The following is a 26,759-nucleotide window of genomic DNA, read 5'->3' as shown; positions in this document are numbered from 1 at the left end:
GGGCAGTGCACTCCCTGCGGATGCTCCAGGGACTCTGCCGCCGGGCGGCCTGGCGCGCAGACACCCGAGGGCGAGTGTCAGGGCGGTAAAAGGCGCTAGGGGGTCTGCTCTGAGGTCCCGGTCAGTCTAGAGGTCTTTCTTTGCGTCTTTTCTTCCCTTGCAAAACTTGGGAGGAAAAGTAACCAATGTCTTAGTAGTAGTACCTCTTTCAGTGATTGTACTTAATAAAGCTCGTAGTTGTATCCCGCCCATTGTCAGAATGCAGTCTACTAAATTCAGAAGTGAGGGATGTATTCTTTTCAGGTAATGAGAGATTGCCCATAAACCTGTACCTTTTCCACCAGTTTCATTTTGAAGCATTGTTTTACTCCTAAGCACGGTGGTACTGTCTGCCTTTGCCAACAACATTTTCCTGAAAACACTTATAAAATGAAACTGCCCCTTATTTGAAGCACTTATCGTCTCCAGTCTTATTTTTTAAAATATTCTCGAAACTTTCAATGAGACAGAACTTTCTGAAAAGTGCCAGTCATACTGTTAGTGACAGAGCTGAGTAGAATAGTGCTCTTCTATTTTTCACCCAACAGCTTTACCCACTTAATTGTGTCCCATGTAAGGAATACAGCAAGTGAAAGTGAAGTAGGTGTAAAATAAATACGAAATTGTATTTATATTTTGTTACAGTGCCCAAACGGGATTTGTATGTGTGTACTTTTGACTTGTTTTGCTTTCATAATTACAATCAAGAGTTTTTACAGTAATTTTTCAAATAACTAGATACTGATATCATTTGATTGTACTTAATCAGTGTGGTAAAATAATTGAAAACATTTTTTATCACCTACATTTACAAACACAATGGCTTATTATCAGTGGCTGGCTTAGAAAATTAGATTCCAGACCTGTATTTCATGCTGTCCTCTTGCCTTTAGAATCCTTAAATTGACAACAGAGCTTCCCAGATCCTGGTATGGATTGCATTTTTGCCAAGATGATAGTGACTTCAGCCATCACTGTGGCTCACACCCAAATGCCCCAGGCTGTTTCTCGTTGCCTTTAATTCTCTGCTTCCTTTGTTTCCTACAAAAATTGCCATTTTTCTTTGGGTACAGTGCTTTTGAAAAATTGAGACGCTGCTGTGAATGATACATCACTACAGTATGGATATGTTATTTCATTAGTTATGTTTGGCTTGCGTTTTAAATTTCTAAAATTCATTCAACAGATATTTTTTCAGTGCTTACTTTATGCATATTATGACAGACAAGGGCAGTTAAATTCTGTTAAGGCTTTTGTTTGTGATACCAGTTAGACATAAAGATGAGTTACTGTTTGTGCAGGCGTATCAAATCTGGAGATCGGAGAGATCACACATAGAAAAATGAGTTTAGATCTCATCAGTCTGTGGTAAATCCCATGGGACTGAGTGAATTGATGAATAGAGCGTGTATAGAAAAGGGTCATCAGAATAAACATAGCAATGACAAAACAACATCTAAAAGTAAAACAGGTTCTATAATCTACAATATACAGGACAGAACAAGCATTAGTGAATTTACTTTCAACATACTTTTAAAAATGTAAAGTATTTGATGATTATATAGTATATAAAAATCTTCAACAATTCATGGATCCGATCACATTTATAATTGAATGGTAAAATGTCGAAGTGAATATTTAATAACCATACTTGCTCTTACACCTTTGCTTTCCCCCCCCTCCAGTGCAAGTAAAACTTTGCCCATCATGTCAGCAGAATCTGTGGAGATTGATGATGCACTGTATAGGTAAGAATGTCATGAAATCTGAAACTGAACTTGAGTGGTCTGTTTGAAGATCCCATCAAGACTGTGCACAGTTTTATTCATACATTATAGATATATGCACACATATTTTAAAGAGTTTCTCTCAAATTAGGGTTTCTGTCATTTTTTTTGTATGCTATTTGTAGTCTGAAAGTTTAATCCTATTTATATCTCAGTTGCTTTAGAATAAATGATAGGATCAAGAAGGATCTTGTTACCTACTGCAAAATATACCTCTTTGATTTGGACAAATTTTCTTAATGTTCTTGATAGCACAGGGGTTTCATGAAGAGCAATCTTTCACCTAGTTATACAGTAGCATCTAAAGAATGTGATTTTTTCAGTGTAATCTTAATATAACATTGGGTCTTTGTAATTTATGGATGGTAGAGAAATGTCGTACGTGGCCAGGGAGTTGTGATTTGATTGGAATTAAATGAGATTTTTTTTTTAACCATATGTTTTCCTGGAATCAAAATATTTTTCACTAAAGAAAAATTAAAAACACATATATTGATATTCCTAAGAATTTTTTTAGAGTTTTTTAATATTCTTGCCAAGCATAGTGGTTCATTCTTGTGATCTTAGCACTTGAGAGGCTGAGGCAAAAAGATTGCCACAAGTTCAAGGCCAGCCTGGATCACAGTGTGAGTTCAAGGTCAGTCTAACTACATTTCATCGAGACCCTGTTTCAAAACACCACACACACACACACACACACACACACACACACACACACGCAATTCTTCAGAGTTATTTGTACAAAAGATAGCATAGTCATAGGTTAAAATTACTAGATTTTTTTCTAATATGTAGGTAGAATTCAGAAGGATATGTTCATGTATTTTGAATTTCTCTATATTTTTTATGTAGGATATATAGTCACTTATGAACACTGTGTTAGGAGTTTATATATACCACTTGGTATGTTGATTCACGTCCTATTTTGTGCAATATACTTGAAAAAAGAGATAGAATCAACACTCTTCTTTATATGGAAAGTATTTTATGGTCTCCTCATTGTAAAATAGACTTCAGAAGAGATCTTAAATTGGGACTCTTTGTCTGTAGTTGTAATCCTAGCGTTCTTTTAGTTGTTGAGATAACAAGTGTCAGCTCCTTGAAATCATATTGGCTAATATTATTTACTGCTTGGTGGGGACTAGTATTAGATTCAGGATTTGAGCAGAGATTTATCTTAGATACAAGTTACCATTTGGAAGATGCTAAGAATGTAATACAGATTAGAAGTCCAAACTTAATATCTTCTGAAGATATTAAGATATTTTATGATGACAGGAGACCATATATAAAATTTAATTTAGTTCTACATCCTTAATCTCTCACCAGTTTAGGGAGATAGATTCGGGAATAAATTGGATGAATGTGGGACAGAATAAAGATGGATTCTAGAAGTTCTTTCTATTCTTAGATTTATAGTTTGAACCATTTTGTCTCATTATGCAAGTCCAAATGCTGCAACCTACAGAGCTGTTTAGAACATGGTCAAAATTTTTTTTTTTAAAGTATTATTGTAGCTGGGAATAGTTGTGCACACCTGTATTCCCAGCACTCTGGGAGGCTGAGGCAGCAGGATCATAAGTTCGAGCGCAGCATGGGGAATTTAGCAAGAAGTGAGATTTGTCTGAAAAGAAAAAGCTATTCTTGTAAATAAATAAATAAAATGTAACCTACACTACAAACAAATTTTTAATTATATAGTACAGTATTGTTAAATCTATGTATGTTGTTGTATAGCAGATCTCTAGAATTTTTCTCATTTTATATGATTAAAGCTGTGTACGGAAAGGGAACAAGGGAAAAGAAAAAGATGAAAAAATGGAAATAAAGTGTTTGTAAATGGGGAGGGAGGAGGGGGAGAAGGGAGGGCAGGGACAAGGGGAAAAAATGAGAACCAAGACCTGTGATGTGAAGGTACAGGATCCCAGAAATGAATGTAACTGTATTGTATACCTAGAATGTACCAATAAACTCAATAAAAAGAAAAAAAAAGCAAAGCTGTGTACACATTGCATAGCAACACCTGGGCCAGTTCTGGACAACTTCCATTCTGATTATCTGCTTTAAATCTAACACTTGAGATTCTTCATGTAATCATGAGTATTTGTGCTTTTGTGATTGGCTTATTTCACTTAACATATCATCTTTAAGATTTATCCATGTTGTACCATATAACAAGATTTTCTTTTTTTAACGGTGCTGGGAATCAAACCCAGGATTTTGCACACTAGACAGATAGCCTTTTTTTTAAAATTAAGTAATATTACGTTGCACGTATATACCATATACCACCTCTATTCTTAAGGGGCATTGTTAGGGTGGACATCCTTTTTAATTTGATAGAAAAGTTTCTTCCTTTAATGGTGGAATATGATATTAATTGTAAGGTGCTCTTTATTATGTTGGGGAAGTGAGTTCCTTTCTACTTCTGGTTTGATTAGTTTTGTTTTTCTGGTTTTTGTTTTTGATTGGGAATAGGTTATTAGGTTTGTCAAAAAGTCTTGCACCATGTTTCAGTCAATTATGACCACATATAGATATGGTTGTAATAGAATTGAAAAATTCCTTTTGCCTAATAGTGCAAAGCTTTTCACTTTAAAAATTCTTTTAAACTTTTTATTTGTACATGTTTGCAGTACATAATCATTCATTCATCATGGGAAGTTGGTACAGGTACATAATATATCTTAGATACTTTTTACCTACCCTTCCTCTCTTTTGATTCCCCTTTTCCTCCATTTCTTGACCCCCTTCCCATTTGCAAAATGATTCCACCTTTTTGTAGTGATCCTGGTATAAACAAACCTGTTACACTGCTGCTTATATAAAAGTATAGCATAGACTTTATACATATATAAAAGTATAGCAGGTACATTTATGTACCACACAATACTTAATGATAATAAACAGTTGTGTTTATATACTGGCATATGTATTGACTAGTATATTTGTTTTTTTACTATTATCTTTTTTTAGCAAAATATTTATTGGTACGTTTTAGGGTATTCATAGAGTTCACTCCTTATTAAAAAAAAAAAAAAAAAAAAAAAAAAGATTTACTGCAAACAATGTGCCATATTGTACCAGCAGAAGTCTCATAGATCTTAAGTTTAGCATGTTCCTTGGTTGCATCATTTTCATGTACCTAATTTAATCTTGTGTTATTTTATTCATGATAGCTCCTAAGCATATAAAATCCTCTGTTCAAAGAATACAAAATCCAGAATTTAAGAAAGTCCTCTATGACATATAGAGAAACTTCAAATGACCTCAATTGAAGACCAGATACAGACGCATATCCTTTAACACCATGACAATCACAGCCAAAGCCAAAAAATTTTTTTGTTTGTTTGTGTGGTTTGATTTGGGGAGACAGGGATCAAACTCAGGACCTTGTGCTTGCCAGGCAGGTGCTATGCTGCTGAGCTACATCCCTGGCTCCCCAAAGCCAAAAGTTTGTTTGCAATGTTGAAACAAAAAAATGCTAGATCCGTCTTTGATTTTGTTTTTTGGGGGGGTTTTTTTGTTTGTTTGTTTTTGGTACCAGGGATCAAACTCGGGTCCTTGCGCTTGCGAGGCAGGCCACCAAACCGCTGAGCTAAATCCCCGGCCCTATCCGTCTTTGATTTTGAATGTACTGCTAGCTCTGAGTGGTTTTAAGAATTCAAACATTATTACTGATTATCTGATAAAAAAGTAACGTAAATATTTAAAGATTTGAAGAACTTGGAAACTCTAGATAAGCTGATTGTGGAAGAAAATTACTCGTAAATATTTAAAGATTTGAAGAACTTGGAAACTCTAGATAAGCTGATTGTGGAAGAAAATTACTCGTATCAAGAGAAAAAAATCTTCAGTATGGGTGAAACTTCTCTGATGTGGAAATGGACACTTTTTATCATACAGCTTAAGAGTGTAGTAGGCTGTACTATCTAGGTTTGTATGAGTACACTATGATGTTGGAGATGAAATTGTCTAATGACATATTGTGCAGAACATACCTGTGTCATTAAGTGAGGCGTTACCATGCTTTCTGAATGCACTGAGTTGACCATGTGGTTTTTTTGTTTCTTTATGTAGTGAATTACAGTAATTAGTTTTCGAATATTATATCAGCCTTGCATTGCATTTCTGGGATAAAACCAGTTTGTTCATTATCATCTTTTATTCAGGCTGCTAAAACAAAAATACCTTTGTATTGGGTATTTTATAAATTACAGAAATTTCTTGCTTTCAGCAACTATACTTTTAATCTTATTACTTGACTATAGTTTTGTCCCACCTTGAACCCGCTTCACCTTGTGTCTTTGCTTACTAAACAAGAAGCAAGGTTGTTGGGTAACCTTCCAGACCCTTTCCTTTCTCTCCTAGAAGCTGTCTTTATCTCAACATAATCTTCCTACTCTTAATCTCTGTTGTTCCTAGAATTCATTCTACGATTTTAGATAACACGAACTTGGTGTGTCAGATATCTAGCAGGTTTGGAGTTACAATATTTTCCTTAATATTATTTGGAGGTCCACATATCATATACCCTATATCGTTATAAAGGACATATTTGAACTATTTGTAGGACATTGAATGCACCTTGGAAATACAAGGTTTAGTGAAACCAAGCACATAAGTTTAAATACCATAACCTTTTTCTCGTGTGAGAAATCTGAAGTATAAATAAAGAGCAAAATAAAAGACAGATAAAAAGGGAACAGGGAAATGGGTCTACAACAGATGGGAAGGGGACCAAGAGCTGAAGGGAGTGAGGACATAAAGAATTAAGCAATACACTACTGTGTTCTTCCATATGGAACTAATAACAGCTCTCATAGCTTCTACTTATGATAGTGATGCTGTTAATGATCATTCTCTGTATTCATGTACATGTACCAAGTACCCACAGTGAAAGCCATTATAGATCACAAACATGTACTAATAAAAATAAGTTATTTCAAAGAAAAAAATTAACAGGTATGGAAGGTTTTATCAGCCTAAATTAAATTAATCTAATGCACATATTAAAACAACTGTAAAGTATACATTGTTTATAAAATTGACCAAAGAAATGCTCAAATATTCTAAATGAAATACAAGATTGTGTATCTTTTCACAGTACATTTATGCTAGAACACAAATAATTAAAAATTCCACATTCAGTTAGAATTTTTAAAATATTCTTTGGATTAACACATGAGTCATATAAATCAAAATTGGAAAATAATAAAAGCACTGATATCAGAATTTGGGGTGCTCTTAAAATTTTATGTATTCTAGAAAATCGGAGAATTTTTATTTCAGATAACTAGAAAAAACTTGTAGAAGGAAAATTATCATAGAAATCATTTGAATGAACCAAATTTATAAACACTATATGGTGAGTAGCCTTGTACGCAGACCCTTGTGAAAATCATGTCTACCCAGCAATGATGTGAAAACTACAGGGACTTCTACACATTACCAAAAGGTGAATAATTTGGCACTTCTGTTTTGGAATGCAGTTTGACATTTTCTAATAATGCTGAACATGACTGTGCTTTTTAGCCCTGCATTTCCCCTCCGTAATATATACACTAGAGAAACAACTGCAAGTGTGCACCAGGATACATTTATAAGGATGCTTATGGTCTCCATTATTGGTAACTGTTCAAAACTGTAGAATAGCTAAATTATGGTATATTATTACAATTGAATATGGCAATACAGTAGGCTAAAGCAGAAATTTACTAACCAGTTGCACCCATTAAAATAAATAAATCTCACAAATTAATTTAAAAGAAGGCATTCAAAGATATCTCATTAATATAAAGCTGGAAAAGAGGCAAAACTTCAGGATGTTATTTAGGAGTACACAAATATAGATAAGACTATCAGAAACGTTCATGCTCACGGTAATAAATATTCAATATATTTATTTTTAACTTGGGAAACATCTTGAGTACTGGTTGGAAGAAAAGTGGATTTTTTTTGTTTTTGTTTTGTAGGGAACAAGGAAAGAAGAAACAAAACATGGCTTGTGTTTATGAAGTTTAGTTGAGATGAAAAGTCTCTTCTGGACATATATATGAATATAAAATCTGAAATACGGATATTATACAAATATTTATATTTTAAGTAAACATACATTATGTTTATGTATTTTAATTTGAAAACTAAATTGTTACCCAAGGGCTTTAGAAATTATTTGTGTATGCTGAATTTTTTAAATGAACCTCATAAGAATCCATTGGAATCTTCAAAGATGAGGTTTTTTGCCATTGAAGTAGAGATAACAAATTCACATGTCTGTTGAGGCTGCTGAGCCAGTGAGGGAGAGCAGCAGCAAGGGTGAAGCTGTGGCACATCTAACATGCATAATCCACTCTATCCAAAAAGAGCAAGTCCTACTCAGTTCTGTTTGTTGCCTTGAAGAATCGATCCAGGGCTGGAGATTTAGCTCAGTGACAGTATGCCTGTGCCTACCTCACAAGCACAAAGTCCTAAGTTTGATCCTTGATACCAAAAAAATAAAGAAAAAGAAATGTCAGTCTTGTTGCCCAATTATCTAATTTTTCAAAATTTGTCATATATTTTAAAAGTTTTAAACACTGCAAATAATCCGAAACAAGTCTAGGCAGGATCAGTCTAGTGTCTTATCTCTAGGCTGTTAGTTTGCAAACAGCTTTAAGGGGTATATAATTTGGTAAAATATATTTTTCTTTTTTCATTGCATTTTACATGTAGTCGACAGAGGTACGTTCTTGGAGACACAGCAATGCAGAAGATGGCCAAGTCCCACGTTTTTTTAAGTGGCATGGGTGGTCTTGGTGTGGAAATTGGTAAGCAGTATTTTTATTCATAATTTTATCTGACACATTTGAGTGACATAAGATGATTTAAAGCATTTAAGAAATTAGATGCACACCCTTGTTAAAATTCAGCTTGGATTCTTACAAGGCTATTTTAGGATACTACTATGTGCTTCCACATGGAACTAAAAAATAACTCTCATTCTATTTTTATGATGTTAATACTATTAAGATCATTCTCCATTCATGATGGCAGCACACATACATAATGTTCATGAAAACATGTTTGGAGGAGTTCTTTAAAATTTAGGAGTACTGTATATGTGATATGATTATGCAAAATTTTATTTTCTAACTTTGTATTTCAAAAAAACATATTTTTTGAGTAGCTAAAACAAAGTTATCTAGAATTGTGACTAAGCTCCATGATAAAATATGAATTCTTAATATTTCCTTTTATTTTGTAGCAAAAAACCTTGTTCTTGCAGGAATTAAGGTAAGTGAATGTATATCTTAATAACAAATTGTTAGGTAATTTTTTTGCCTATTTGTTATGGTAATTTCGTTTATACTTTGGATTATTAGTTTTTGTTTACTAGCAAAAATGTTTTAATGCTCTATTTTTTATTGTAGAAATTTCAAAATGAAAATGGAATACTTTGACAAATGGAGTAGATGAAAATGGAATAGTTGAACAAAACTTCATATAACTATCTCAGTTTCTTTAAAAACTCAGTGGCACATTTGTTTCACTTTTCCTTCCCTTTCCCCCACTCATGCAGCTACCAAATTATTTTGATGTAAATCTCATACATTATATCTGTTGTAAATGGTTCACATGAAACTGGTCATTTAAACAGGCTTTTGTGAAAGAAAAGTTTATTATAGTACACAGAAACTAAAATCAGGGATTTTAGCAGCTAGTGGGTAAAACCAAGTTTATTATATCTGTGTGTGGATGAGCTGACATTGGGAGAGAGAACTAGCAGCAGCTAGCAGGGAGAGATTTCATCCTTGAGTGGATGGGCTAACACCAAGAGAGTTATTAGCAGCTAACTGGGAAAGGAATTAGACTTATATAGGTATTGAAGAGGTTAAGGATTCTGCGGTCAAATGTTTATGATTGAGTCCAAGAATGGTCTGCACAGGTGTGTAGACAATCACTGGACTTTTGGGACTGGGAAGATTGTCTTGTGTTTACTGAGAAACAGCCTGTCATTTGCTGAAAGCGGCCTGTTTGCTTTTGTCCTGTTTGTGAAGGACTTAGGTCAGTTATGACAATGTCATCCTTAAATATTTTACTATATGTCTTTAAATGGTAAAGATACCTTTTATAAACATAACCACAATACCATTTTCACACCTAAACATGTAATAAGCCCTTGATAATATTGTATTGTGCTTTGCTCTAAAACCATTTAACTCAAAATCTAGTAGCTTAACAATATTAGCTACGTTGCTGTGGGTAAGGCTTCAAGTATGTCGTAGCTGGTTCTTCAGTGAGAGCATCTCTCATAAGGCTTCAATCAAGGTATGAGTAGGAGTTGTAGTCATCTTGAGGCTATTTGGCAAAAGCTTGTTCTTGGTTGTTGGCAGAATTTGGTTCTTTATGAGTTGCTGAAGACCACAGTTCCTTGTTTGGTGTTAACCGAGGCTACTCCCATTTCCTTGATAATTAGCCCTCTGTAGAATAGCTCATAATATGGCAGCTTGCTTCATCAAAGCAAGCAAGAAAGGGTGTATAATCTTTGTAATCTGACCTCAGAAATACGTCCAGCCCAGTCAAGAGGAGGGCATTACCCAAAGACCTGAAAACAGGAGATGGGGAGCATTGGGGCCATCCTAAAAGCCTATCTAGAGCAGTCCTAAAGTACCTAATAGGTGCAAATTTTCCCAATTTTCTGAAAATTGTTGTTTAAAGCATATTTTGTTCTAATTAGTAAAATTGATGCAATAAACTTGTTTTCTTTTAATCTGTAGGCTTTATTTTTGTCAAGACTACTTCATAGGCAATATTGTGATCTGCCCTCAGGAGGCAAAAATGCAGTACTCTGCTGTTCCTTTTGTGATTATTAGACATTAGCAGTCATTGCCTAGATTATTTCCTTAGGGGCAACAGTTACCTTGTTATCCATCTCATTTGTTGACTAAAATAATATTTTTAAAAGAAAACTTTCCATTCATCACTTTACTTTTGTAAAAGTGTACATTGTATATATATGAATATACAGTATATATTTCATTTTTCCCTCTATATTTGCAGCTTTCAAAAATGAGTGATTTCCTATTATTCCACCCTATAAACACTGAGCTCTGTATACATATCTCATGAACTGTTGGATTTTAAAATATTAGGTGTGTTTTGATCCATTGGAGTTTCATTTTCATTGATACTAAAATCATTCCATATTTGGTTATTGAAATCCTCTTCCAGTTTTGAGTCCTTTTGACAAATGCAGTAATTTTTGTTCACAATTTGCAAAGTCTGTTTGGTAGTTAGAGCTAGAACAGTGATCCTGAGTAAACACTGAAATTTAAAGGTTAGGATTACATTATAAATAAAACTAAAACTTTGTAATTTATATTTGAGATTAAATATTACTTTCTTAGACTTATTTTTATCTTTTCTCACTTGCTGTAAGTCTTGATGTTAACCTAATTATTTATCCTTTATTGTATGTAGTTAACCTATATGACACAGTTTCAGAATACCTGCTTTAATATTATTAACAATATTTTGTTGAAAACACTTAAAGTGTGTTTTGCCCGTTTATAAATTCTCGCTTGGATCAGACAGATAAATTAACTGCTTATTTAACTTACTATAAGTAATTCCTTTGGTGGTTTTGTAACCAACTCAGTAAACAGTTTAGTTCATTTATTCGATACTTAGAAGTTGCTTTTTAAAATTTTGATTCAGTTTTACTCTTTATGTGAGATTTATTTTATCCAAAGTCATATTTATAGAACAAAGTATTTTGGCTTCTTTCTACCCCATTTCTACCTTCACTTATGTCACTCCTTTTCACTGACTTACTCTTCATTTGTTTTTAAATACGAGCAAATATATGCACACATACATTCATTTTTATGTATGTGTGTATATATTTTTATTTCTTACTGCCTTTCATAAAGTACTATGCTTATCTTCATCTTTTTGTCACAACATATCCTAAATATTATATGCAGTAGTGAATGTATATTTCATTTTCTTACAGTTGCATGGATAGTTATTGTGTGGATATATCTTATATTGCATCAAATTTTCCCTCTTGGTGGACATTTTGATTGCTTTTAGTTTTTTAATGGAAGTACATTTAATACCCAGTGAGTTTTTGCTATAGCTTCCTGCAAGTAGAATTCCTGTGTCAGAGGACAAATGTATTTGTCTTACTGCTAGAGATTGCTAAATTTGTTTCTATTGTGTTTGAGCCCCTTTATGTGACCATCAGTAATGTATGAGATTGGCTGATTCATCTCTTCCTCCGCAGTAGAGCATGTTGTCAAACTTTTGTACTTGTGCCAGTCTAATGTGTAAGAAAAGTTATTTTATTCCTGAGCAGTGTTGGAAATCTTTACATATTTTCAGGTGTCATATGCATTTCTTTTTGTTTTGTTTTGGGTTTTTTTTTTTTTGAGACAGGGTCTTGATATTCTATGCTGGGCTTGAACTCACTATGTAGTCCAACATGGTTTCAAGCTCGCAGCAATACTCCTGCCTCCACCTTCTGAGTTATAGGAACGTGCCACCACACCTGGCTTTCTTTTTCAATATATTGCTTGTACATAGCTTGCCCCTTTTTCACTGAGACTTGAAATAGCTTGGTATAAGCTACAAATATCCCAGTATCTTTTTGTACTTTATTAATTGTCTTTATTACATAGAGTGTTTTTAAATGTTCATATAAATTTTCTGAATATTTATATGCTAATATTTTAACATGCTTTCATAAATGTTGATAATCTTACTGTTAAATTAGTTTTTTATTAGCATATTGGTGTTTGCAGGTGAATATAGTCATATCTGTCTCCCTATAGATCTATTTTTATATCTTTCTACTTTTTATACCTCATTTTTTATTGTCTATTTTCAAATAATAATACTAAATAATATTAGAATGAGTGATCATCCTGGACTTCAACAGGTATTTTCCTCTTTTTTGAAGGCACTTACAATCCATGATACAGAAAAATGCCACACATGGGATCTAGGGACCAACTTCTTCCTCTGCAAAGATGATGTTGTTAATGTGAGAAACAGGTAAAGACATTTTAATGTATTGTCATGAAATTTTTAACTCAATTATGTAGGATATTTTGTGTGTTTTGAACACTAGTCATAATTGTTTTAACTCATCACCAGAAGTTCACAGTACCATAGATACATAAGAATAAAGATAGACTTACATAATTATTTATATTTGTCAGAACTTTGATACATTCATGTTGCTGTCTAAATATGAATTTTCTGAGATTATTAAAGGAGGTCTTTAGTATTAATAATTAAGAGAGCTTGAAACTGTCATAGTACACTTTGAGATTGGCTTACTGTGGAATATGCTAGTATATTTTAAGATTATGTAGTTATATGACAGATATATAAGTTTTCTTTTATAGTTTATTATTTCCATTGAAATTTCATAACATGTTAGATTCTGAATATTGAGTGTATTCAAAGAAAAAATAGTATTTTTTTTTTTTTTAGAGCTGAAGCTGTACTTCACCATATTGCAGAGCTAAATCCATATGTTCATGTCATGTCATCTTCTGTTCCTTTAAATGAATCTACAGATCTCTCCTTCTTAAATAAATACCAGGTTAGTATGCCATTCTGTGTTAAATGTTACTGACAAGTTCCAACACAAACGGTTAAGTATTTATATATGGCAGTGATGACAAACTTTTAGAGCTTTCAGTGATAACAAACATCCCTCTGCAACATACATGCCATAGGTTCTCCACCAATGATGTATGGTATAACTAATGTAATATATGGTATAACTAATTTATCTATTGTGTTGAGCCAGAAGCAAGGCATTTCAAGTTAGAAGACTTCTGTTTGGATATTTATCAAATGCTCCATTTTAGCGAAAGAGCCTAGAACTGCTGACAAAGCAGTTATATCAGTTGGCTTTATTTTCACAGTAATGTGCATTTAAAAACTGCTTAAAACTCTGGTTTATAACCATATGTATTTATTTTTCCATCATTCTGCATATCAATTGGGGAGTTCAGCTGTTGTGGGGTGAATTTAGCTCAGGTTGACCTGGAGAGTCTGGAGGACTACGCAGGTCATGTTCTAATGGCAGTAGCTGAAAGACAAAAGAGTGGCATGTAGGCTCATTTTGAATCCTTGTCCACATTATTTCCATTAACAGCCCATTGACCAAAGCAAGTCACATTGTCAAACACAAACTCAAAGTTCATGAACATTCTTCTCTTCTAAGAAGTTCTAGGTGAACAGTGAAATAAATGAATCAATAAGTCAGTCTATCATAGTTACTAATTTTGTGAATAACAGAAATAAAACTTCCTAGCACCCTGGATATTCTAGATTAACTAGATTGTCCTTTTTTCTGTGGTCAAATTATGCTGTTTTTCACTTAACAATCCATATAATCACATATATTAACAAAACAAGTCTAATGAGACTTCAAAAAAATTGAAGTCATATCGTGTATTCTTTTACCACAACAGAATAAAATTAAAAATTGAAAACAGAAGAAACTGTATAAATTGAAATAGCCATGTGCTACTGAATAAACATTGAGCCCTTGTAGAAATCAAAAAGAATATTTTTAAATTTCTAAAAATAAATGAAAATGGACACACAGCATATCAAAATTTGCAGGGTAGGGCCAGGGGTTTATCTCAGGGGTTCCACCACCTGCCTCGCAAGTGCAAGATCCCAAGTTTGATCCCCAGTACCAAAAAAAATTTTTTTGCACAGTACAACAAAATCAATAATGAGGGAATTTTATAGACATGAACACCTACATCAAAAGAATAGATTTCAGGTAAATGGGCTAATGAATCCTAAAGATCAAGAAAAATGAGCAAACTCAAAATTAGTAGAAAGAAAGTAATGATAAAGATTATGAGAGACATTAGTAAAACAGAATAGAAAGAATACAAAAGATTAATGAAACAAATGGCTTTTTGCGATGATAAAATCAAATCTTTAAGAAAAAAATGGAAAAAAATTAATGAAAAAGAGAAATAACAGCTGATACCTCAGAAATAACAAATACCTTTAGAAACTCTTATAGAAAAACCATATACTAATTGATTGAAAAACCTAGATGAACACATTTCTGGACATATACTACCTACTGAAACTGAAGGATAAAAACTTACAAAATCTACAAGATTGAACCAGTTATTAAGTCTCCCAAAAGAGACTATTCCAGGACCAGATGGTATAACTGCTGAGTTCTGTCAAACTTTGAAAGGACTAATACCAGCTTTTCTAAACCATTCCAAAGAATTGAGGGGGAAGAATTCTTTCAGACTTACTCAACAAAATCAGCATTACCTCCAATTCAAAACCAGATAAGGTTACAACAACAACAACAAAACTAGACCAAAATCTTTGATGAAAATAGATGCAAAATAGGAAGAAAAGGTCCAGCACAAAAGTGGAAGGGTAGGGGAAAGGAAAGAAGGGAAAAGAATAAATATGAGAAAAGGAAAAAATGGAAACAAAGTCTTTGTAAATAGCAAGGGGTAGAGGGATTTATGGTAGGGCAAGGGGATGGGGAGGAGAGGCTAAGAGGCAGTAAGGAGAGGCTGTGCCTGCTCACTGCTTGGTAGACAGCTGACCTTAAGAATGTATTTCACTTCTCTGAGTCTAAGGTCATTATAATCAAATTCTGAGCTTTAAAATTTCTATTTATATCAGGTCATCACAAAAAATTAAGCACTGAAAATGATTTACTATCTTAAATGGTAGAATTGAGAAATTTCATTAATACTATAAAACCAAACTATTTTGTGACTCTGTTGAATCTCAGAACAAAAGTACTATGTCAACTAATGTATCTCATAATATTGTCACTCTTAAGCTATCTTGAAAATAACACTGTATTGTGGCTGGGTAAATATTTCTACAACAGTAACATAAAACTAATCTAACCATTTGGAGAACACATAAATATCACATAGGATATTAAGCTCTGCTATAACATGGACAAGTTCTCCTGTGTGTTACTTTTAGTTTTACTATTTTAATCTAAAGAAATACCTAGAATACAATAGGGTGGTAACTTTTTATGAGGATAACTGTATTTTTACCATAATTGGAACTCAAGTGCTTCTGATTTAGAAGTTGAAATTTACCAAAATAATTGTGTATTTTATGATGTTTAATTTCTTTATTGTCAACAGTGTGTGGTATTGACTGAGATGAAACTTCCATTGCAGAAGAAAATCAATGACTTTTGCCATTCTCATTGCCCACCAATTAAGGTAATTATACTTATTTAATGATATGCACCTAATTAATGGAGAACACATACTATTAAAATTTGATGCTTTTATTGAGTTATATAAGAAGCTCATTTTACAAGAGAAAAATCGTAATCAAATTTATGCCCTTTAGTTTTGTTTTCATATTCATTTTCTGTTTTTAAAACTAGATTGTAAGTTTGTTTTATAGATTAATTGCCAACATTAAGAAAGAGTTAGAAAAAAGTTAAGGTTAGGAATGGATGATAAATATTGAATACATACTTTTATTTTTGTTTGTTTTTTGTTTTGTTTTGTTTTTTTTGGGCCTTTGCACTGAGCTACATCTTCAGCATATTTTTTAAGATGAGGTCTCATTAAGTTGCCCACACTAGGCTCAAATTTTAAATCCTGCCTCAACCTCCCAGACTGTGTGCACATACCTGGGTACATCATCCAAATTTAAACATGTTGTGACAGTCTAGGGAGCTATCCTCTCCGAGATGACATTTGAATAGAAGCATGAATAAGGTGAAGGAACCAGTATATAAGGTTCTAGGGAAGAGCAGTCAGAGCAGAGGATCAGCATGTGTAAAATCTGCAAGTGTGCAATTTAGCTCTGGGAGTTTGAGCACTATTAGGTATCAAACCAGGATCAAGTGGAGTTAGGTAAGGAAGGTAAGATAATCTGGAGGATTCAGTTTAGAGAAGTAGGCACAGGGCTTATCTTACAGGATCTTTGAGAATATTTCACTTTTAAGCCTCTTGAGTTTTGATTTGATTTATATTTTAAAGAATGACTTTGGTTTGCGGTATGGAGAGTAAATTGTATCAGAAGTTTTCAGAATGTGGTCTGAATGCACCAAGAGTCCCTGAGACCCTTTCAGGCATCCGTGTAGTCAAGACTATTTTCATGATATTACCGAGATGTTATTACCTTTTTCATTATTTTATGATGAAATGCACTAGTTTTTTCAGATTCTGTGAAAGTGGTAATGTTATTCCTCTAACAGCTCATAGAATATGTTTATTTATGTGTCTTACATTTTAACCACTTAGCAGTTTACCCCATGCATCACCTGGGCAGCATGTTTGTTTACATGCTATCCCAAGCCTCATTCCGGCAGGTGTCATTTCAACCAGTTGATTGTTTTATTGAATAAATTTGATAAAACTGTCATTTTTATATTACCTGTCATATTGTCTTATAAGAATTAGCAAAAATATGCAAATTTTGGTCATCTTGTATTTAAATAATTAGTCTGGTAAGTGGTTACATTTTTAATTCCTAACTTAGAAAATGTCAACAGGTGTAACTCATGCAAACAAAAGCCCTTTCAATTCTCATTAATCTTTAAGAATATGAAGTGGTCATGACAACTTCCAAAAAAGCTGGGATTGGTGGTTTATGCCTATAATCCCAGCACTAGAAAAGCTGATCAGGAAGGATGATCACAAATTTGATGCCAGATTGGGCTACATAGTGAGTTTAGGTGTCTTATGCAGTAAGACACTTATCTCAAAACAGTAATAAAAGAGGACCCCCAATAAAGAGAACTGTTAGATTATAAGCATAGAGTAGAGGCAACTGTTCAGAATTATTGTTGTAGTCTAGCTTAGCGACACTGATGTCATACATAAAAAAGGTGAAAGTAGACATAAAGAGAAGTTGTTGAGTTTGAGGGTTTTTTGTTAAAATGGGGGGGTCTTAGAGCTTGTAGGTAGAGGAATATAAGCTTTGAAAGAATGATAAAATGATGAACTGAGAATGACTTCTAAAGTTTTCTCCAACATAGCTGCATAGTGATGACATTGGAAAGAAATTTAGATAAGGAAAAATCATATTTCTTCTCTTGTAACTGAATGCATGTTCCTAACTCAGCCTCTTTTGTTTTAGGGTCATTTGTTTTCTTGGAAGAAGGAAAAAGTATCTTTGAGATAGGCACTAAAGTAAAATTTTACCACAATGCCAAAATTTTTGTTACTTAATAATTATAGAATGTGTAATGATAATAAACTGACAGTATTTCTAACTTTGTTGCACTCAGTATCCATTCACCAAATACCAAATTTTTGATTTGTAAACTAGAACAATTTAGCCTATTCATAAATCACTTTATATTCCAAAGGTTCTATTTAATTGTAAATAAAATTGTCATTAAAGAACCTAAGATAATTGAGGTTTTTGTTTTTATTTTTTTTCCTTTCACATGATTAAATGAGATTTTTGCCATTTCACAGTTCATCAGTGCCGATGTACATGGAGTTTGGTCACGATTATTTTGTGATTTTGGTGATGAATTTGAAGTTTCAGATACAACGGGAGAAGAACCAAAAGAAATTTTCATTTCAAATATAACGCAAGTATGATTATATTAACGAACTCTTTCAATAAAATATTTTAAAGTAGATGTGAATGCTATTTTTGAAAAGAGTTTTAGCAAAGTATTTTATAAGCAATATTTTTCATTTCATGGTGTTTTACAGTAATTAACGAAGGACTGTTAATTTCTAATGATTGTGTTATGCTAAAGCTAACTTGAAATTGGAATATTGTTAAAAAATGTTCCAGGGCCGGGGATTTGGCTCATTGTTCCACCACCTGCCTTGCGAGCACAAGGACCAGAGTTTGATCCCTGGTACCGGGGAGGAGGGGGAAGGATGTTCTGGGTCACTAACATTATTCAATATTTGATACAGCAGTGATTTTCATAAATGTTAATTTCAGTTTTGTTCTATGTCATGTTTCTGTCATATATGAGTTGTGACTCATTGCTTACTGTGTCAGAACATGGATGTACTGAATATACCATATAACAGCAGGCCCAACACTGACTATATACAGGAAAAGACAAAGCAATTTAGACAAAAGCTTCTCTAATGTGTTACATTTCTAAAACTATATTTATTGTAAAAAGGGAAAAACGTAAGAATTGATTCAAGTCAAAAGTAGATTTTACTACATTGTCTCGGTAACATGTAAGCTTGATTTTCTTATCCCCTAATGAACTGGCAAAATCACTATAATTACCTCTTGATACTCTTTTTCTTTTATCTTTAGTATTTTACCTTATTTATGTTCCTTATAGTTAGTTATATTAAAGCCCAAAAGAAGCTAAATACAAGAGAATGGCAGTGTACAATGACAAAATAGTATTTGTGCTTCTGACTTTATGCTTTATTTCTAAACCCTGTCTAATTTCTTTTGTATGCCTCTTTAAGAAAATCTCATTGAAAAATCATTTTATGTATCTATTGAATGATTTTTTATTCTACCTGAATTCTTTCAAGTTGTTCTTTTTCTGTAGTTGGCTGTTGTTTGCCCTGAGAATAACTGTGTTAGAATAAAGCTCCAAAAGATAGTATGTATTCTTTATTGCAGTAGTATTTTCTTGTATAGAATAGTACAGAAAATAACATATTAAACTGCCTAGTATTTCTCACTTTAAAATATTGGATGATCTGTAAACTGCCAGATTCCCATCTTTAAAATCTCCGTCCTCCTTCCATACACTTCTTTTATATTCAGTATTAGGTTATCTTTTAATAACCAGTTTTACTCCTAACGTGACTTTAAAACATGCTCTGTAACTTTGAATATGTTTTACAAGTCACAAGAATCTTTGAATCTGTGAAATACTTGAATTCCCCTGTGAAAGCTCTGAACTTCGCTCGCAAAACGTGAAACTATTTCAACATTCACTTTAAAAAGCAGTAATGAACTTTTCAGTCATATCTTTTTGAGGGACGGTATCAGAGATGAAACTCAGGACCTTGCACTTATGAGGCAGGTGGCTGCACCACTGAGCTTAAATCCCTGGCCCTTTCTGTCATTTCTTTAGAGAGTTGCTTTACTAAGGAGGGAAAAGAATGGCTTGAAATTTGAGTTTGAGATTTTTATGATAATGTCATTTCTGTGTGAGATTTGGAATTTGTACTAAAAGAATACATCAACTTGATTTTTAATAGATTACTGTTATTCTTAGGCTAACCCTGGCATTGTAACTTGCCTTGAAAATCATCCTCACAAACTTGAGACAGGACAGTTCCTAACATTTCGAGAAATTAATGGAATGACGGGTTTAAATGGATCTATACAACAAATAACTGGTAAGTTGACATGTTTTCTGAATTAATTTATATTTACTACTCTGAATATTTATAATTCAATGTTGGGAAGTACTTAGTGTTGGAAAGTGGCGGGAACACAATGTCAGCTCAGACCTGATCCATAGCTCTTGGCCTGAGAACATTCAGTTTAAGTTAAACATGTTAAACAGTGATGATACAGAAAATAGGCATTCTTAGAACTCCAAACTTAGCAAGGATACCCAGCCTGTTTTAGAACAGTAAGGACAGGGTAGGTGTCTTGATTAAAATCTGATGGTTATACTGGCGTAGAAAAGTGTATTCTATACAAAGACAAAAAGTAAAAGACTCAGATCTTAGGAATAACAAGAAGCATACTGCGATAAGGCTGGTGGTGAGAATTAGAATTCCATGAGTCTTTAAGACATTTAGGAGGAAACCTCATTACATTGTTAGATGAGCAGATTCCTATTCGCGCAACTCATTTACTTCAGGAGTACGCAAAGGGAGCAGGTTTGGAGAGAAGACAGTATGTTTGTGCTTGTTGAGTGAGGGTGGCAATGGAATGTTCAAGGGGAGTTGCAGATATTGGTTGGATGTGTGTTCTTGTTCAGTGGCTTTCATGAAAGGTATGAGTGATTATGACTAAGACAGTTTGTAAGTTTATTGCCAGTAAGTTGAAGCAGTCATTCTTGTTTCAGGGATTTAATGTGAGATTATTACTCAAAGGAAAAGGAAGGTGCCAAGGAAGTTTGAGGAGAATACGCATTTTTTTTAAAAAAATCGATATCATCTAGGGCACATTTGAAGTTGGAGATAATGAATTTATACTAACATTAACCTTCACAGTTTTTGTTTTGCCTCCAGCCATGTTTAAAAGAGTTAAGGACAATGATTAAAAACCTATAATTTGACTATGCGCCACGTCTATACCGGTTTATGGAAGAATGATTCAGTTTTGTTTTTAGGGCATTTGAAAAATATCCTTACAGAATTAGTAGGTAAACTAATAAAATTACCTTTTTCTTTATTTAATGATTGCAAAATATATCTTTAAAAAACAGTTTTTGTTACAAACTGTAAATAACTGCAGATCCGTGTTTAAGAATCTTTGGTTAATACAACTGATTTTGTTTCTTAGTTACATCTAAATGTCTTAAATACAAATTCAAATTAATGTTTTGTGACAATGCAGTGATGGATTATGATGACAGTTCAGATTCTTATGACTATCTGTGTAAGAAGGAACCATTGAATATCAAAGAATGAAGATAAAATCCACATTTTGTACCAAAAACAAACTCTGTTGGGGTGGGGAATGTTTAAATAGACCTACAGTTTTTGAAGTTTTTTTCTTAGCAATTATTAGTTGGTACTGTACTTACTGCTGTTAGAAAATATGTTGTGAAAAATATTTTTAAATTTACATATTTCATATGTACATTTGCATTTATACATTTGTATAAATGTATATATACATTTTGTATGTCTATATACATACATAGGGTTAAACGTGAGCCCTTCTTCACACTTCCTTCCTTCCCCAGAGAGTTTCATATATTTATTTATATGCTAAGTGGAGAGGGGAGCTTAAAAGATTTAAACTTTTTGAATAAATAGTTCAAAAAGAGGAAAGGATAAATGTTTACATTGAAGAGCTTTTGCCCATCCTTGGCTCCATCTCCTGTCTTTTCCTTAGCCACAGATAACTGCTGCTCTTAGTTTATTGTGTGTCCTTCTAGGGTTCCCCTAAGCTTTTCACACAGAAGTAGCTGACTGTATTATACATAGTGCTGCTCTTTGCCTTTTTATTAAAAAAAACAGTGGCTCAGTGATACTTTTATATCAATAATATTGCAGAGCATTCTTTCTCATTCCCTTTTCTTTTTTTCTTTTTTGGTACTGTGGATTGAACTTGGAACCTTGTGCTTATGAGGCAGGCAGCAGCACTACTGAGCTAAATCCCTGGTCCAGAATTCTTTTTCTTTTGTGTCTTATAATTCATGGATGAAAATGTTATCAAAGCATGATTTTAATTTGTGTTTCTTGTATTATGACTAATATTGAGTATCTTAAGTTTTAGAGGCATTTTTCTCTCTTCAATGTGAGCTGCCTATTGGCATTTTCTCATGACTGTTTTTTTAAGCACTCCTAGGAACTCTTACTAGAGCATTGTCAGCTTTTGTTTTGTTCTGTTTTGTTCTTGAGTTGAACGTGTGTTTCCTAGTTTGGCATTCTGTTTTGACCTGCTTATGATAGTTTTATTTTTAATCATGCACCTGTATTATTTTTGCATAATCCTATCTTTTTAATTATGTGTCTTTTGAGTGTTCTTAGAAGAACCTTCCTTCCTCCAGGTTTTAAAGGAATTTTTTTTTTTTTAACCTTTTAAAACTCATCCATTCGGAATAGTTTCCCAGGTAGCTTTCCTTTTAGACAGTACAGGAAGCCATTGTACCTGTTCTGCATTGATGTGAAGTGCCACCTTTGTTGATCACCAAGTTTCTTTGTATCTATTCCATTTGTCTGTGCCTGAGCCAGTACCATACTATATTATTATAATATATAGTTTGTACTAATGGATTATTGAGGCTTTATAATATATCTTAATGTCTAATACTAATGTATATTTCTCTTTTTCTTCTCTGAATTTTCTTGACTTTCAAGTCCTAAATTTCATTTTGGAAAAAATACTCTGGACAGCTCCCCACACTACTCCCACATTAAAAAAAAAAAGCTGTACTAGAACCTTTTAAATTTATAAATTAGGGAGAAATTAACATCTTTATCACAGTAAGTCTTCAGATTTCAGTATCTGTACCCCTGTGTAATGATTTTCTTGTTTCTTTTCTTCTAGTAGGATCACCATTTTCTTTTAGCATTGGTGATACTACAGCACTGGAACCATATTTACATGGAGGAATAGCTGTACAGGTGAAAACTCCTAAAACATTTTGCTTTGTAAGTATTTTTTCTGCTGAAAAATATTTCTTTACAGAAAAAGAATAATTCAAGGGAAAAAAGTACTAAAATTGTTCAATTAACCAAACAGTTAACCTATTTTTTAAACAGCTTTTTTTTTAATTTGTACCCACTTTTAAGAAAAATGGAATCAAAGAAATAAACTAATATTTTTAAGTATGCATTTTGTACAGCTAGAACATAATATATATAATTATTATAACATATATATACATATATATATATATATATGTATGTATGTATGAATTGGGGTATGTATTTTTCAAATACCAATGTCCAGGCTAATCTAAGAGTTGATCATACTTACTGTTACTTTCTAAGACAAGATAAAGCAAACATTTATATTTTCAAAAGATTTACAAAGAGCTGTTTTGCTTTATTTAATTTTTAAACTTTTTAATTAAAATAGTTAAAGAAGTTTTTTACTTAGTTAATAATTGGTCTTGATTTTAAATTTTCATTTAACTTTTAAAATTTCAAAAACAGTATACAAAAGTTTTTTACTTATAATAGTTAATAATTGGTCTTGATTTTAAATTTTCATTTAACTTTTAAAATTTCAAAAACAGTATACATTTTAGAAATGTAAAATAATTCCCATATACTTCTGACAGTTAAAGGAAAGTGTAAATTGCTGAATAGAGAGGATGCAGAGAGAACACTTCTTGTGTTGTGTTTTGAAACTAAGAGGTCTCCTGCTGTTTAAATCCTTAGGCCATTTCCCAGTGTAGTCTGTCTAACACATCTCTGGTTGTTTGTTTTGTTTTGTTTGTTTTTTCCTCATTGTCTGGGACTTGAAGAGATTTTCTTCGAGTTGTCCAGGTTTTAACTTCACTGTCCTGTGTCCCATTTCCTCCCCCTTACTGTTAACAACAGTCCTCTTCGATGCTTTGTTCAAGTCAAAGTTAAAGTAATGAAATGTCAGTACATTTAGTTAGAACTACCCTTCATACCTTTGTTTTGGTGGAAGTGCTGCTTTGAAGTAGGGTCTTGCTAATGTAGTTGAGGCTGGCCTTGAACTCACTATGAACTCAGTGATCAGCCAGCAAATTAGCTCCAGTTTTTAGTTGGCTAGTTAATGTATCAAATAATTTCACATTTAGCGTGTGTTTTAAGATTGCTTTTTAAGTTTTCATTTATTTTGCCTTTGTGTTCTTTATGCTGCATAGATTTTAACTTTGAATATCCAAGTCTTGTTAAGCATAACAAATCTTGACAACTTTATTCGGAAAAAATACAGTATAATTAGATTAAAATGGTAATTTCTGGAGTACACACACATACGTTCAGACAAATTTTTTAGTATGTGGAGTGGTAGTTTAATTGTACTTGATCTTCATTTAAGTGTGGCATTAAGAGAACAATAGCTGTTTTATATTTCATTTAAAACAAATCATTGCCACCTTGTGTGTTCAGACCTTTGGGAAAGATCTGTTGCTTTTACTAACTGATATATATCTATACAGTAACAATATATTTTATCAAGTAATCATTTACTTTTGTGAACTAATAAGTTTTTTTTTTTAATTAGGAGCCATTGGAGAGGCAGATAAAACATCCAAAGTGCCTTATTGCGGATTTTAGCAAACCTGAGGTAAATAAATACTTTGCAGGTTTGAAAGAAACAGCAGAGTGGGGGATGGGAATTGGTAAGTGAATATAAGTTAAAATGGAGTAAGCATGTGTATACTTTCCTATCAGGTTTTTGTAGTAAAAGTTATATTCATATATCTGAAGTAAACACTGAAGAATTAAAAACAAATTTGTACCATGGAAAAAATGTTAGAATAATAAGGAAGTTTTACTTTCGTAGTAAAGGTACCTTTGGTATTAAAAAATAATTTCAATAATGTATACAAATACGATTGTATTAAAATACTTAGCCATGTAGAATTTTATATAATACAAAAAAACCTTAAGCATGCACTATATTCTATTGTAAATCACTGGATATGATTTGTTATGAATAAATGTATTTGTAATAAGAATGCTTTCCAAATTTTTAAGTATTGATAAAAACTAGATTATCTTGTATAAATATTTTGTTACTGTTGCTCAGTAAATATACTCAAGTTTCATGTAAATAACCTAGTAATGCTATTCCACCTGGAATGGAAGCTTGGGGCCTAAAGTTAAGTCATTTTACTTCTCTGGTGATGTCATTGTATAATATTTCACATGTTTATTTTAAAGAGTAAATTAAATAATGTTTTTAAAGTATTTATCACAGTGCCTACAAATATTACACAATCACTAAATTTTTGCCCATGTTTAATGTTCCTAAATAGGTACCTTTGCAGATTCACACAGCTATGCTTGCATTGGACCAATTTCAGGAGAACTACAGTCGCAAGCCAAGTATTGGGTAATGTTCTCTGTCTAAAAATAATTATCTGGGCACGGTGATGCATGTAATCCAAGCACTATGGGGGAGCTGAGGTAGGAAGATTGCAAGTTCCAGCTCAGCCTAGGCAATTTAGCAACTTAGAGAGGTCCTGCTTATAATTTAAAATAAGTAGTAGGAGCAGTATTTCAGAAATTGTAATTTCCTTTTTTTTTCCCCCACATATTTAGATTTCTTGAAACTCTGAACGGTTACAACCAGACCATAAAAGTTATCATCTTTGAATGGTGGAATCACAAGTGGTTTCATTCTTTTTTAGTTTGTTTATTTAATTTTATTGGTAGTCTTGATGATCTTAATAATCACATTCATCATAGGGAATTTTAATTTTCTTTTCAAAACATAAAGTAAGCCCCCTAGTAATTGCAATGCCAGTATATTCATCCCACACTAAACATTTACTATGACTTTGTGGGGTGTTTTTGTTTAGTTTTCTTTTGTTTTTGGTATTACTAATCAGTCTCCAAATATGTGATCATATTAAATGTGAGTTTTTCCATTTTGAAGCTTTTAAAAGCTACAACTTTTCAAAACAGAAACATCAGAGAATTACTGTTTATCCATCATGTTTTTTTCCTTCTATCCTAAGTCAAAAGTAAAAAGCCATATGTATTTAAAAGTAAGTCTTATTTATATACTGTTTTTAGGTGATTGCGATTTTGAAGTAATGTATTTTATAAGCCAGTAACCTTTAAGTCAGAGAACTTAAAATTTGTCTTAACTTTTAGTTTTTAAATATGACCTATTGATTACAGCAATTAAGGAAATTGAAGTTGAGGTGCTTTGTTTTGAATCATAGATGCCAAGAAGATATAGAAGAGCTGCTGAAACTGGCAACATCTATAAGTGAAACATTAGATGACAAGGTGAATATTGAAAGTTATAGCTGTTTGAAGATTTGATTGTAACATACATATTCTGTATATATTATTACTCATATACTTCAAGTCCCAGTTTTCTTCCTTATTGATCCTGTGACACTGGGCAAGTTTTCCTATGTCTTTGTGCTTTACCTTATGAATCTATTGAAAATAATTTACCTTCCCTATAAGGTTGCTATGAACTTTAAATGATTTGGTTTTGCAAAGTACAATACTTGGAATACTATAAAATTTAATTACCATTTGCTGTTGCTATTATATTAGTATTACCAAGTAATGTTCTGTTCTGATTTACTTGAATTGTCATTCCACTAACACTGAAGTCTTCAGCTTTTCTATCATCATATATATA

General features: G+C 32.7%; 1 protein-coding gene across 7 annotated transcripts in view; it reads left to right on the top strand.

The window, feature by feature from the left end:
* Window positions 1-1,649: 1,649 nt before the first annotated feature.
* The window catches only part of Uba6 (ubiquitin like modifier activating enzyme 6), a 71,056-nt gene continuing 45,946 nt past the window's right edge, over window positions 1,650-26,759 (top strand). For all 7 annotated transcript variants that reach the window (XR_777738.3, XR_002024937.2, XR_777737.3 and 4 more), the window contains exons 1-12: window positions 1,650-1,787; window positions 8,541-8,635; window positions 9,073-9,101; window positions 12,772-12,866; window positions 13,311-13,422; window positions 15,992-16,072; window positions 18,293-18,415; window positions 20,038-20,161; window positions 22,998-23,101; window positions 24,654-24,716; window positions 25,411-25,487; window positions 26,326-26,392. Coding sequence is in view for 3 of the 7 variants with exons in the window: in XM_033758825.1 (XP_033614716.1) it covers window positions 1,654-1,787; window positions 8,541-8,635; window positions 9,073-9,101; window positions 12,772-12,866; window positions 13,311-13,422; window positions 15,992-16,072; window positions 18,293-18,415; window positions 20,038-20,161; window positions 22,998-23,101; window positions 24,654-24,716; window positions 25,411-25,487; window positions 26,326-26,392 (1,104 nt within the window). In the remaining 4 variants the exon portion in view is untranslated. The remainder of the gene's footprint in view (window positions 1,788-8,540; window positions 8,636-9,072; window positions 9,102-12,771; window positions 12,867-13,310; window positions 13,423-15,991; window positions 16,073-18,292; window positions 18,416-20,037; window positions 20,162-22,997; window positions 23,102-24,653; window positions 24,717-25,410; window positions 25,488-26,325; window positions 26,393-26,759) is intronic.

Source organism: Fukomys damarensis, unplaced genomic scaffold (assembly GCF_012274545.1).
Source record: "Fukomys damarensis isolate Sample0158 unplaced genomic scaffold, DMR_v1.0_HiC HiC_scaffold_35, whole genome shotgun sequence".
Taxonomy (NCBI): Eukaryota; Metazoa; Chordata; class Mammalia; order Rodentia; family Bathyergidae; genus Fukomys; species Fukomys damarensis.
This window is presented reverse-complemented; position numbering and strand designations above follow the sequence as displayed.